Source organism: Anolis carolinensis, chromosome 4 (genome assembly GCF_035594765.1).
Source record: "Anolis carolinensis isolate JA03-04 chromosome 4, rAnoCar3.1.pri, whole genome shotgun sequence".
Lineage (NCBI taxonomy): Eukaryota > Metazoa > Chordata > Lepidosauria > Squamata > Dactyloidae > Anolis > Anolis carolinensis.
In genome coordinates, this window is record NC_085844.1 from 61,181,919 (window position 1) to 61,197,294 (window position 15,376).

Consider the following 15,376-nt stretch of genomic DNA (forward strand, 5'->3'; position numbering starts at 1 on the left):
GCCTTGGCTGTCCTTTTTAGAAGGCCAATTCATCCATTTTTGTTTTAGCCTTCTCTTCCAGCGGAACTATAAGCCTCTGAACACATCTGGTCAAGTAGACAGTATAAACACAACCCAGTTGATAAAGAGATCATCTGTCTTTCACATATATACAAAAGAGATTATTTTATTAAGTCTGTGAAGTCACTGGAGGGATATTTCCTGATGGCTCAGCATCAGGAAATATTCCCAAGAGCATGTTAATAGTGGGCACTGGGGAGCAGATACCTTCACAGAACATTTGAATTTAACTTTATACACTTAGGAATTAATAGAATTCACAAGTAATACAAGTTACACAAAAGTATGTATTAAAGGGTGGGTTTAGTTTTGATAGAGTTTAGGGTAAAGTTCCTTCTGGATCCTCCCGAAGCTTTCAATGGCCTCCGAACAGTGAAATTTCGATAAAGTGGAAGAAGTTTTTAAAAAGAAAAAGAAAATCATACGCTTTGCGCCAAGTACTTTAAATGTGTAAATTAATTTGGGAGGGCGCTGCGATGGCTCGATAATAACATGGCATGAAAGAAGGAAGAAGAAGCCTCCAGGACTTGACAGTAGCCAGCAGTGACATGGGGGTGAGGAATGCCAATTGGACTCCAGCCCAATGGGAGTCCCTACTTGTCTGCCTGCTTTGTTTGACTGTGTAGAACCCCATAGTTTCAGTTAGTCTAGAGCTAAGCTGTATAAAACCTTTGTGTGATGAGCAGCACTTTGAATTGTTCCTAGAAAAGAACCATTATTTAATATTGACGATTCATATGGAAGGTGTTGTCGAAGGCTTTCATAGCCGGGATCACAGGGTTGTTGTATGTCTTTCAGGCTGTGTGGCCATGTTCCAGAAGTATTCTCTCCTGACGTTTCGCCCACATCTATGGCAGGCATCCTCAGAGGCTGTGAGGCATGCCTCACAGCCTCTGAGGATGCCTGCCATAGATGTGGGCGAAACGTCAGGAGAGAATACTTCTGGAACATGGCCACACAGCCTGAAAGACATACAACAACCATATGGAAGGTATGTGTAAGGTATGTGACAAGAGCCACTTTAACCATTGTTACTGAAGACAGCTTTACCCTACATGGTGATGAATGGTCACTACCTGTTGTTAATGCAATTTCTGGTTCTTATCTCATATGTAATTTGTTGACCAGCAATAGAGATGGGAGACATTCACTGTATTTAGAGATGCACAAAGGTGATAATATTAGGGCCATGAGAGCCAAAGACAGAGCCAAGAGAGCCAAAGAAGACCTTACGATCATGGGGGGGGGGGGGGGGGGAGGTGTACCTAGATACTGTATTTATATTTTTATGTTTTAATACCTTAATGTTAATAGTTTTACATTGTATTTATATGGTGATTGGTTCTATTGATTTTTTTGTTATGTTTTATTTGCTTTGTATAATGTGGCATTGATTTTTTGCCTAAATGTATGTTGTACGCCGCTCTGAGTCCTCTGCGGGGTGAGAAGAGCGGGATAGAAATGAAGTAAATAATAATAATAATAATAATGAATTTTTAAAAATTGCAACTGCACCTATTTTTCCATTATCTCCCTTTTATCTATGTTGTCCTTGCATCCTGAACCAAAGATTCACGTGGTTGCATGCCCTCCAAATTGAATGCACAAACAAATTTGTATCAGGAATTGCATTTTTTCCCACAGAAAAAACCCCAACCTACCTATAAACAGCTTGTTTATAACATTGTACTCATAGCCAAATAAAAGATCTCTGGAGAAGCTATATTGGTTTTGATGATGTGCATCTTTTTCATGTATGCATGTTCTGCAGATGATTCTAGCAGTCATAAATATACTGCACTGTAACTCCTAGTTCTACACTTGCAGCTTAGATAAAGTATAGTGACTGACAGCCCCCATCAGTTGCTGTGCCTGCCTTTGTCATCAGCCTTATGGCCTGTATATCTCCTCCGATTAGAACTCCAGTATTTGTTATACTGTATTGATAGTTCGAAGATTCTGTTTACTTCTCTCCTGCAGAGCAGAATGTAAAGTGAATGGGAAGGGCTCTCCTTTCTGCAACAACTGAATGCATTTTAATAGGATGCAGTGTCACTAGTGATTTATTGCTCCTTTTTGTTCTTTTATGTGTTGTATTTGTCATTTTTTGCTGTGGCAGTTTTATCTGTAAAACAGCATAGTTACAAGAAAATGCTAAAAAGATAGAGAATTGCTGTAGGAGCTGCTCTTTCCTCTCCCTTTGCCCTCACTCCCACCCCAGCTGCTTCAGTTTCCTCCCTCTTCTTTTCTTTTGCAAAACCCCCGAATTGGTTCAAAAAATAGTTAGCCTCTTTCAGAGATCACTCTCTTTAATGGGAAGAAATAACTTCCAGGATGTTTATCCATGTGCAGCACAATTAAATAGCTGCATTTACTACACAGAATAGGAGCATAATAGGAACAGAGTTAAACCTTGTGTGGGTGACAGTCCCCATAAATACTAAAAGACAGAAATAAACAAACCTGTTTCACATATAGGCAAAAACCAATAAGAAAAAGTTGTCAGTGGGATCTTAAATCTGTTTTAGCATTATTGTGAAAAACCTAACAAGGAGGTTTGTCTCTGTGCCTAATCACAATTACAGTGCCCAGTTTTAGACTCAGGAGTTCCAAAAGACATACCTTCCTGGTACAGTGGATTAGGTTTCAGAACACCAGTATGATGTGAATATTGCTTTAAAGTCAATCATACCATTTTCCACATATTTACACTATTATTTCTTAAATGTAAAATAGTGTTAGGCCTAAAAACATGCAGAAGTAAATTAAAACAACATTAAGGTTCAAAGTAAACAAATGCTGTATACAGACTTGAATGCAGGTATCAAAATGGCATTATGTTGTATAATTGAAAAGTACCAAACTAGGGAAGTGCTTAAAAGTGAAACATCTTAAATGAGGTAGGACTTCACGTTGTAGTGAATGGTATCCTTTAATCATTATTCTGCTGGTAGGATTTTTGTCAAAATTGGAACAAGATTTCCTTTGTTCCCTTTAACTATTAATAGTTTTGTTTATTGTTTTGAAGTTAGTCTGTTTTTTGACTGAAGACTGTCTCCAGAGTGTTGTTTGAAGCACCGTGTATAAAATAAAGAAATATTTTAGGTTAACCGATTTGGGTCCAATAAACAGAGATGACGATGTATTAAGATATCTTCTGTTGTTAGAAGATAATTAGTTTTAAGAAATATGTCATTTCTGCTTTATGACCTAAGAGAACATTACATCTCTCCATCAGTTGGCCGCAGTGCTCTTCTAGACATTTTAGAACAGACTATAGTATTGAACTTCACTGACAAACTGTGAGAGGTCATAGTTCTCATAACAAGGCACCTTCCCTAAAAACAAACTCCTCTTTAAATAGTGGCTGCTAGCAAATTCTAACTTTTACAGTCAACATTTTGGCTTTTGATTCCCACCCTCCATCCCTCACTTTTTAAACATGTCCAGATTGGTTTACTGCATTCCGTTTCCAGACCTTCCTGGCTCTGAAAGCCAATCTTTGCTACAAGCAATCTCTGAATTTCCCCAAGTCCCCTGCAACAAATTCCATATTTATCAAGTCTAGGTGCCATTCAAAAGCAGTCTAGTGTATGTTTCTTCACCCTCTCTGTTTTCCATCATGCCTAATGATGAGGAGAATTTCTGCAGACATTGTAATCTGTACCTCTAGTTCTACAAAGAGCCCTGGTAAACAGCCAGTGTACTAGCTGTGGGCTGATAAAAACTGGCCATGTGCCTTGCTTTAGACGCAGGAGATGCGTTTTTGTGATTTCTTATTTAAGTGTTTCCAGCTCAGAACTGCTTTCAAATTATATATGAAAATCTGATCGAAGCATTTTAGTGTAATTGCCCATGAAATGTCTGTGTTTAGAAAATTGAATTATTTTAGTACAGGAGCACTGTAAACAAAGATAGCTGAAGCAGACAAACATGGGTTGTTTCCAGTAATCGCTTCAGCCACTTTGAAGTTCATTGCTAGAAATACACAAATCCGTGGCTTCTTAAAGACTATTATATTGTTGTGGTTTGTTTGTTTTATCATATGCTTTCATTGACTATATTTGACTTCTTCATATGGGTGAAATATTTTACACACTTGGTGGGTGTAATAATATAGATTGATGAAAGGAGGGCATAAAAGTATTAAGGAGAGAAGAATTGTAAGCAAAGGTGTCAAAATATGGTAATTCTAAGCAAAATTCACTCTTCTGTTTGTTAAAGAGATGAGCCCATCTAGACTGCTCTTCATCTAGGGCGGTCAAGAATAATAAAAGTGCAATATATTAAAAACATAAATCTTACACTAAACTAAAGGACAACAAACAAAGCTGCAAGGAGAGGTAATTTTGGGTTTTTTTTTAAAATGCTTGGGTAGATAAATATTTCTTGGCCTTGCACCAGAAGGAATGAAATGCCAGATTTCCTTGCAAAGTTAGGATGTGCCACAGAAAATACCTCTTCTTTGTACAGATAGAATGGGCTTCATTAACTGGTGGCAGTCAGTTATGTTTCATAGATGCTTCTCCTAAATATGTGAGGAGATGTTCTTTGAAAACAGTTCCTTCAGAGATTTCAGTCTCAAGGCATGTAAAGCTGCAAAGGTAATTTTAACACCAAATTCTATATTCATTAAGATTTCTAAGGGTGCATCTATGCAGAAGAACTAATACAGTTTACCACTACTTTAACTGTCATGGCTCAGTTCTGTGGAATCATGTGAATTTTCTTTTTGAGGAGGCACCAGTACTCTTTAGCAGAGAAGGCAATTGACTTTGTAAATTCCATAGCATTGAGCCATGGCAGTTGAAGTGGTGTCAAACTACATTAATTCTACAGTGTAGATGCACCCAAAGTCATCATCCAAGACATTTAAAATGTCTTTTTTAAACATATGGAACTTAAGAACAGCAAATTGTAATAATTACCATAATTTAAACTTATAAAATAATTGAATTTTAATAAGTATATTTGTATTTTTTTAAAATGTGATCTCTATACAAATATACAAAGCAATGCAATTTTGAAATGTTTGTACCATCTGGGTGATATAGACTAGCACTCACATTATACAAAATATGTCAGCTTTGTTGCCAATTCTGAATGAAAAATGTGAACAAATGTCCCAAAGTAAATGTGTGGCCTTGAAATTAAATTTCCTATTCTGCCCTTTCCCTAGTTGCCTGATGCATCATATCCAACTTTAGCTGATGGGCTTCCAATTAAAAAGAGCTGTACAAATGGAGAAGGGCCAAGAAGTTTTCCTTCTATTAGATCCTTGAAGTTATTGGATGAGCAAACTTAGACATTTTGTACAAAATAAAAATGTAATTTACACCTATCTCCCAATGGTTATCAACTTGAAATAATGAAATAAAGCAAGACATGAAATCCTGAGCCTACAGCCTATTTGCTTGTTCCAGATAGACAATTTACATTTGTAGAAATTCCACTGATTCGACTATTTTGGGAACTACTTTCACCTTACCATCAACCACCTGGCTCAGATCTTGCACACTCACATCTGTGGTTTCCTTGAATGAGTATCAATCTTAAATGCAGTCTCCCCCTTTTTCTATTGCCTTCCACCTTACCAAGCATTATTGCCTTTTCAAATGCGTTGTGTCTTCTCATGATATGGCCAAAATATGACAGTCTCAGTTCAGTTATCTTCATTTCTAGGGAGAGTTCAGGCTTGGTTTGCTCTAGGACCTATTGATTTGTTGTTTTAGCAGTCCGCAGTATTTGTAAAGCTCTTCTCCATCACCACATTTCAAATGAGATGTCAAGATTTCTTCCTGACGGATTTATTCACTGTCCAGCTTTCACAACCATATATAGAAATGGAAAATGCAATGCCATGGACAATCATTGCTTTAGTACAGTGTTCCCTCCCTACTTTGCGGTTCGCTTTTCGCTCCCTCACTGCTTCACAGTTTTTTCTGAGTGGTGGTGCATGCGCAAAAGGTGCCAGTTTCCCTTTTGCGCATGCACCCTCTCATCTGCATCCAGCCAGGCCACACTGGATGCCGACGAGAGGGAGGCACATGCACAAAAGGGAAACTGGCAGGCACCGGAGAGGAGGCCGCCAAGAAGAAGCGCAGGAAGAAGCCTTGCGAAGGGGAGAAAGGCCACCTAACTAATATAATGTGTAAATATTAAAATAAATATAGGGCCCCTACTTCGTGGATTTTGTAACCCCTGCAATAAGTGAGGGAACACTGTATTCAGTTATATACCTTAACAGTTCAAAATCTTGACTAATTGCTTCATTGCAGTTCTGCCAAATCCTGGCTTTTTGTTTTCTTTACTGGACTCTCTATTCTGATTAATGACTGAGCCATGGTATGGAAAATCTTGAATTATTTCAGTATCTTAATCATCTGCTAATTCCATTTCTTCCTACTCAATTAAGATTGAAGGCAGTTCACCAGTAGGGTTATCATATAGCCACACATTGTCATTTCTTGACAATTTAATTTTATCATGTTCATTGCTTTTCATAGATTGACTGTGGTCACCCAAATAATTGTTTTAAATGTGAAGGGACCACTGTAAGCAAACCTGAATGGTGTATCTGATAACTGATTTGAAATGAACAAAGACAAAGGGCTAGGAATCTGATGAGGATTCAGAAATATGATATAAGGATAGTAGTAAAGGTAAACAATTCAGGATCCAAAGAGTTTGTGCTTAGAAGGATTTGGGTTTGTTCTCAGTTGTGCCTTTATGTGTTCTTTCACTTTATTTACCCCTCTCACGCTTCACAAGAACCCCAGTGGCACTTGGATAAGAAAGTCAAACTCTCAAGCCCTCTTGTTTAAAAACCTCCTATAATAATTTTCAAGGGAACCACCCATGCAAAGAAAACTGCAGCAATTTGAATTTAAGATGGGAAAGGAGTGTTATTGTATTGCTTGGTTTAACAGAATCATCGTAGGCCAAACTATTGTGTGTTTGGTTGTTGTGAGTTTCCAGGGTGTATGGCCATGTTCCAGAAGCATTCTCTCCTGACGTTTTGCCCATATCTGTGGCAGGCATTCTCAGAGGTTGTGAGGTATATACCTCACTACCTCTGAGGATGCCTGCCACAGATGTGGGCGAAACTTCAGGAGAGAATGCTTCTGGAACATAGCCATACACCCCGGAAAGCTCACAACAACCCTGTGATTCTGGCCATGAAAGCCTTCGACAACATATTGTATGTTTGTTAATATTTAGTGATGTTTACTGTCATTTAGTAGATAAAGCAAGGCTTATTGGGTGACTTTGGGCCAACACATAATCTATCCTGCTGCTGTTTTGCTATGAAGTTGAAGTAGAATGGCGAAACATGTATGAAGCACAGTCCTAAACTCCTTTGAAGACCAGCAGGATAAAAATAATAGATTAATTGGTAAACTATCATACACAACACAAAACGTCGCAATATTGTTAAAATATATGTTTTTTTAAAACATATGTATATATTTTTTAAATAATGGTTTCTATTCTTCCTTAGTATTATCCAGATGTATCAAACTATCACTGATCTCCCCAATAGGAGTGATGGGAATGGCTATCAAGCATATAATAAAGGAGAGCTCCAGGCTGAGGATTGTGTTTAAACTTTGATGTTTGGCTAAAATCATAATCAGTAGATCATCTCTTTGCAACATTATTTAGAATTGTTGTGAGATATAGAACATTTGTTAGTTTCCAACATGTTTTGCATGTTGCACCTCTCCTTCCTTTGAAAATTAAATTCGGAATGGTCTGAACCCAGAGGAAATATTTCTAGTTTCATTTGTGGGGAAACATTGAGAAGGAGAGAGGAATGTCACCAAAATTTAAAGGCCTGCTATTGTATATAGCGACTATTAAATTGCAAAACGGTGCATTCTAAGAGCATCTGTTGTGATTACTTTTTATAACCCATAATAACTATAACAATACTGTCAGCACATGCTAGTCACTTTTTTCTAAGAATAAATAGTTGTATATCACTGCAGTGCATGCTGATTTATTTAATTTTATTTAATTTCTCATTTTTTAACATCAATCCTTGTGTAGAATCAGAGTGGTTTTGGAGACATTGGTGCTCAATATGGTAAACATGTAGTCTAAGATCAGAGGAAAAACAAATCTTCAGAAAGTGAATTTTAATGTTTTAAATATTGGCGTTTTCTTTTGCTTTTTAGTTGCTTGGCTTTTAACATGCTGTTTAAAAAGCTAATATAGTCATAGAATCATAGGGTTGTAAAGAGTCTCTTTGGCCATCAAGCCCAACCTCCTGCTCAATGCAGGATCTCCAGGGAAAGCACCCCCTGCGGGTAGCTGCCCAGCCTCTTTTTGAAGATGTCAGACCACTCTAAAGTAATTTGTTCCATTGCCAAACTGCGCTTACTGTCAACAAATACCTTCTAATGTTTAATCTACTGTTGAGACCATTACACCCGATCCTTCCCTCCAGGGTAGCAGAGAATAGGCTTGCCCCCCTTCTCTCTGTGATATATTTAAATAATACATCATGTCATGTCAGCCCCAGTCTTGCCTTTACCAAGCAGAATATGCTCAACTCCTTCAAACTTTCCTCATATGATTTGTTTTCCATATTACTATCTTCCTTGTTTTCCTCTGCCTCTATAGGCAATTTGGTTTGATTGTGAAACCACTTTTACAGTCAAGATGTTCTTTCTTAAGGTCAGTCAAAATTGATTTGTCTGTAACTTCAAACCATTAGATGTGATCCTATTCTCTAGGGCAGCAGAGAACACCCCGTCCCATCTTCTCTGTGACAGCGCTTGAGGTATTTGAAAGGTGCATACATGTCTCCTCTCAGTTTTCTACCCACCCAGCTGAACATGCTCAGCTCCTTCAGCCTTTCCTCATACTTCTCATCATCCTTGTGGACCTTCTCTGAAGCTGCTCAAATTTGTCTGTATTCTTCTTTAAATGAACCAGACTAGATGCAGCTTCAAAACACTTTTCAAGGGCAGCCCCACATAGATTGCATCTGTATGTATATACTGCTAGAATGTAATTCTCTAGTTATACTTTTCATCTTTCTTTCTTTCTTTCTTTCTTTCTTTCTTTCTTTCTTTCTTTCTTTCTTTCTGTCTGTCTTTCTTTCTTTCTTTCTTTCTTTCTTTCTTTCTTTCTTTCTTTCTTTCTTTCTCTGTGCCTGCAAAACTTTAGTTTTATACTAGAATAGGCCCCATTAAGGCCCTATCACACTACACTGTCATAGCACTGTTATTACACCATAACTAGCATTGCAATATTATGTGGAATTTTGAGGTTTGTAGTTTAGTGAGGCTGAGGATTCTCAATACCCTTCACTAAACACCAAATCCTAGGATTTCATAGGATGTTGACTTGGCAGTTAGTAGAGGTGTAACAATCTAATGTGATGGGGCCTCTTATTGCATTTATATCCCACATTTCCTTTGTTGAGATCAAGATGGTATGCACAGTTATCTTTATCTCTAGAATAATTTTTAATAGATCAGGCTGAGAAAACATGACTGACTAGAAGGGAAAGCTAAATTCCAACAGCCCAGAGTTTCTGTGATGGAATGCTGAATTATGGTTGTAGAAGGAGGAGGCTTTAGAAAGAGGGGAAAGAAAGAATTGATAAACTTCTTTGGTAAGAACATAGTTGGTTGTCAGGAATCCAGAACAGGGGGATTGTATCTTGCAAAATGTTGATACAGGTCTCATTTCTTCTGGTTATAATTGACACCATATACATAGACAGATACATACCCTGTTTCCCCTAAAATAAGACATCCCCAAAAAATAAGACCTAGTAGAGGTTTTGCTGAATTGCTAAATATAAGGCCTCCCCCAAAAGTAAGACCTAGCAAAGCTTTTGTTTGGAAGCATGCCTGGCGCCCACCAAACAAAACACCATAGCATGCAGGATTGGTAAATGTACATACCAGTTATATAGGGAAATAATGGTAGTAACGAGAAATTCTTGACAGGAGTCACAGTTTGTCTGGTTTAGTTATGTTGGTTTATGATGACAACTACTGTAGAGTATAGAATAAATGTTCATTTATTTGTTCAACAATAAATGTGAATTCTTCTTCATGGAAAAATAAGACATCCCCTGAAAATAAGACCTAGCACATCTTTGTGAGTAAAAAATAATATAAGACACTGTCTTATTTTTGGGGAAACACAGTAAATATAAATGTAATATATCAATCGTACTGTTCCATTATAATACGGGTGGAGGTCACAAGGGGTCGCTAGACAGAGAAGAATGCACCATTTTAGGGAGGGGGTTGAGGGAGTTAAACAATTTCCCCGTTTTCCTATTATTCTCCTCACCCATGTTGCTGTCATCAAAACAACCATAGTTTATGGGAAGGAGGAGGGATTAACCAGTGAAAATGGGGTAAATTGTTTTCTTCTTTCAACTCCCCATAAAATGGACTGTCTTTATCTGTCTAGGCCCCCTTTTGAAATCAGCCTGGATAATGGAACAGATACAGATAGATACATAGATATAAATATACACACATACATACATACACACACACACACACACACACACACACACGTATATTTTACTGTTACATTTGGTATCTGTTGGAGTTCCTGAAAACTATACTGGTGCGAAAACATAATATGTTTATTTTCCTCCTATTTGCACACGCATGGGAACAAACATCTAGATTTTAATTATGTTTATAAAATTAATTCCCAATTGGCAGTCATCAGGTACTTCAGAAAACAAGTCTGTAGGGGATAATTCCATGCTGTAATCCCTGTTTGCTTCCCCAATATCCTAATTAGTCTGCTTCTGAAAGGGTTTCAAAAAATTAATCTGTCCCACTAAGGAATGTCTGCAGCATCTGATACTTTCTGTTTTGCTTTAGCAAAGGAAATTATCTGGCTGTGCTCCTGTTGGCAAACTAGAATATCATAGCTCTTGTTTTTGTTTTATTGCAGGATTTAACTGTTAATCTGAAACAAAAAATGCTGAAATTATTAGATGATTCAGAGTGCCGAAATTATTTTATATTACTGATAGACACTCAGCAATGAATTCTGATATATTTAGATGAATTGAACACACCAACTGAATAAATCATAAATTGCATGTTGCTTTGGAAAAAACAGGAAGGAAGATGTGGTTTGCCCTCAAATACTGAGAACATATTTTTCGACTAGTTTGCCAATCACTGCCTTTGGAATTTGAACTGTAGCCACCAATATTTGAAAGAAAAGAGCCCATTCTAAGCATACTGTATCCATATCGTTTAGGCTCAGAGTGCTAATTTACTTATGGTTTTCCTGAGGAGAGATTGAGGGCATTCATTAGAAATATCCTTTGTTACAGAACTATCCTTTTTGTATTTCATCTGTAGTTGATAACTTGGAGAAAATTTTATTAACAACACACAGTTTGCCCCCTCTACCTTTGCAAAAGAAAAAAAATGAAAAAAATGTTTGGTTATTCCAAGTCCATGCTTAAATTTCTGTACTATACAAACTATGTGGTTGTGTTCCTGATGCCAGTATTTAGACTTCAGTAAATCTTAATGTCTTCCATTCAAATTGTCCTCATTATTTGAAGAAAAAAAGTTATTCCTTGACAATTTAGTATCATTACTAACTGAATTGATGGAAAGCCAGCAGTCATTTTAATGTAAGCCATTGCAGCAATTCAGATAAGGAATAAAGAAATGGCTACAATGCAGGTCAAGATTTTTGCATGGATTTTCCATGATTTATTGTATAGAGTCTAGCGCTAGCAGTTAATTTCTGCATTTCGGCTTTCTGGCACCTGGACAAACCAAACCAAACATTCAATTGTGCCAGCATCCTTAATCTAATTTAAAAGCTTTTTTCAGCTGCCATGATACTATACTGTGCCTATTTGTAAATAATATACAGCAAATTTTTGAGGTGTTGCTGGCATGTGTCCTGTTTTGACTATAACTATCAAACTGGCTGTGGAAAATTCATGAATGTTTGGTAGACACTCAGGTTGATCTCATTTTGGGGCTCGTCCCTTTCTCTGAATGGTCCAGCTTTGCTTTTATTTACTTCCTCTCTTAAATTCATGTTGTATATTGCTTGTTGCCGTTCCTAAATATACCCTGTGCACCCAGTAACTGAGAATATGGATTAGGTCTTTGAACTGATGTGTTGTCAAAGGCTTTCATGGCCAGGATCACAGGGTTGTTGTGTGTTTTCCGGGCAGTATGGCCATGTTCCAGAAGTATTTTCTCCTGACATTTCACCCACATCTATGGCAGGCATCTTCACAACCTCTGAGGATGCCTGCTGTAGATGTGGACAAAACGTCAGGAGAGAATATTTCTTGAACATGGCCATACTGCCCAGAAAACACACAACAACCCTTTGAACTGATGCTTTGTTTGAATCCTTTAGCATTTGGATGTGAGTGAGTCAGAAGCTGGGTCAAATACTGAAGAGTTCAAACAAGTCGAATACAATATGGAAAGTACGTTAGATGCACAGTGAGTAAGAGAACTAAAAACAATGCAGTCTTGGTTTCACGTTGAACATGAAAAGAGCGACATTGGATCAGACCCAGAATTCTGTGCACACAGTAACTCAACATCCACCTATCAGACTCTTCTGCATCCAGACATGAGGGACAACTGCACTCTCCCTCCTCCATTCCACAGCAACTGATATGTAGAAGCATACTGCCTGTGATATTGGAGAAGATAAACAACTGTTCTGATTAGTAGTCATCCAGTCCCCTTTTAAAGCCGTCCAAGTTGTCAGCTTCCACTACTTCTTATGGCAATGAAGAATAAAATGAGTTCTGTGGAGAAGTAGCATGATGATTATAGGATTGTATCCAAAAGCTTCCTCTCTTGTGTTATCTGCATTTTTACTAATTATTCACAGTTGAAAATTCGTGCTGCTTTTGCTAAGGCTGTGGGTGAAACTAAGGGAAACTGTGACCCAACCTAGATTGATACAAGACTGAAACAAGCATTTTCTGTTTGTATGAATGGCAATTTTCCAGTCTACAGCTGAAATTGGTCCAATTTAGATGTGTTCTGCAAGAGCAAAATTGTCCCCTAGACCTACAATAGTCGGTTTGTGAAACTATAACTATGGCAGACTTTGGCAAGAAGAGTTTTGTAAATCTGACCCTCATTTGACTCTGTGAGACTTGAGTATCCTTGAACATTTGACATCATTTGATGCTGAGCAATAAAAAAATCTGTCCTGGGATGATTATTCATTACCTTGGTTTCTAGGCAAATAAAAAAAGATAGAACTTAATCAGGGCTTTCAAACACCTTGATGAAAACAGGAGTGTTCTGTTCCCCGAACGTTAAAGTTTAATCACATTTTACTCTTTCCCCGCCCACATCCTTGTCACTCAAAAGGAGCTGTGATGGGGAAGCTTATAAATCAGACTTGTTTCCCAGATTGTCTGTCTACCTTGTGAAGGTGACACGGTGCCTCAAATGATGAATACTGTCATGTTTTGATTAAAAAGTCAGAAGTCCTTTAAGGGGGTCAGCATACTGAATTGAATAATGCATCCTCAACTGTTTTCATGTTAAAATTATTTAGCAGAGAAAATTGATGTTTTGGAGACATGTATTCTGATGTTCTATTACATTATATAGTAAACAGAACAAACTCTGCTCTTTTTTGTAACGAGGAGGTTATAAAAGCTTAAGACAGTAGCTGCTGTAAGGCACTGGTTATCTCATTTAAACAGATATTAAACGTGGATGCCAGTAGTGTGATCATCAGCTGCTTCCCATTTTGTGAATAAATTGCTTAGAAAGAGTCTTTTGCCTACCAGATGTGACCTAGATTTAGATTTCCAAAGGCAAAAACAGTCTATTGTGTAAAAACAAAACAATTGCTGGTAAAAATGCATGGTAAATGAGCTTATCTCACATTTCCAGGTGTTTAAGCTAATATGTTAAGGAATTACTGCTTCATTTATGAAAAATAATTGCAGAAAATGTTCCAGCAAATCAAATTTGGACAAAAGCTTATGAGGGTTATTGTTTTGTTGTCATTTAAAAAAATTAGAAACAACAGTGTGGGAAGCAGGGACCATAAAAATATAAGGGGTGAATGCTGTATGAGAACAAGGTAGGGTGTAGGTGTTGCATTCAAATATAGTTTAATGTTATAAAGAAGTAGAGTTCTCACAGGGTATATGCTGTTATCAACAATAATCCCAAGATATCAAAATATTGGTGCATGTCACCCAAATAGCTATTGTTAGCCACTACTCTTTTAAATGTAATAAATGGGAAGTGCAATGTCTCACTTCTTTTCCTCTCTTCTTTTAAAATATTCTTCTGTAGGTGCTGCTACTCGAAAACCAGACCCTGAGCCAGAGAAGCAAACAGACCACACTGTTAAAATAGCTGGAGTGATTGCAGGAATCTTGCTGTTCGTTATTATATTTCTTGGGGTTGTGTTGGTTATGAAGAAAAGGTGAGTAGTTGATAAAACTTTGGTGTGTGCATATTTGTGTTACAGTATCTCCTGCAGCAATTTCCAATAAAACACTTGCCAACTTTCCAACCACATTTCCAAACAAAATGCTATTTATTCTCCCTTAAAGCTTTGTTGGTGTTAGATGAAATGGCAGTTATCTGATTCTTCTGTCCTGCAGTGTTCATAGTGAATTATTGTTAGTGCCCTTGTGTTAAAACACCCTGAGAGTGATAAGTCTAACACTCTACCCAAATGACATATAAATACTATATTTATCTGTACACCTCTATCCAGAGCTGAGGTGAATGTGAGAGAAGTTTGATCCTTTTCAGAATATAGACTTTTTGCCAATTAGAGTTTTAAAAAAAATCTCAGTCAAATACTTAGATTCATATCTGAACCAAAGCATTGGAAAAAAAGGGGGGGGGGAGCAGAAGTGGTCATGAGCATTAAAAACTGTGAGTTCCATATCCTTTCTCGTGCTTTCACTTCTGGGAAAAATTCCACACGCTAGTATACAGCCAAAGTAACATCTTTGGATCTGGTTTCACACAGAACACTTTAAGCCAAACTACTGTTTTGACCGTCTATGAATTGATAACTCCTTCCACAAAGAAAGGAAAACTGTGGACCCAACCCAATCATAAGATACGTAGATGGGAGAGGGGTTTTTTTAGGTCCCTGGAATTTCATTTTTTTTCTATATATTTTCCCCCTTGACAAATGAGATGACCATATTTTGTTGATTATGAAAATAACTTAGAACAGATTCACAAAAAGTTGTGAGGGAGTAGAAAGAATGTGACTCTTCTGATAAATTACTAGTTTTAAGAATACTGTGATACTGTCCTGCTTTGAAATA

General features: G+C 37.4%; 1 protein-coding gene across 20 annotated transcripts in view; it reads left to right on the plus strand.

Moving 5' to 3' along the window:
* The window catches only part of ptprm (protein tyrosine phosphatase receptor type M), a 541,643-nt gene that overhangs the window by 343,027 nt on the left and 183,240 nt on the right, over positions 1-15,376 (plus strand). For all 20 annotated transcript variants that reach the window (XM_062980499.1, XM_062980500.1, XM_062980503.1 and 17 more), the window contains one exon: positions 14,379-14,511. In XM_062980499.1, the coding sequence (XP_062836569.1) occupies positions 14,379-14,511 (133 nt within the window). The remainder of the gene's footprint in view (positions 1-14,378; positions 14,512-15,376) is intronic.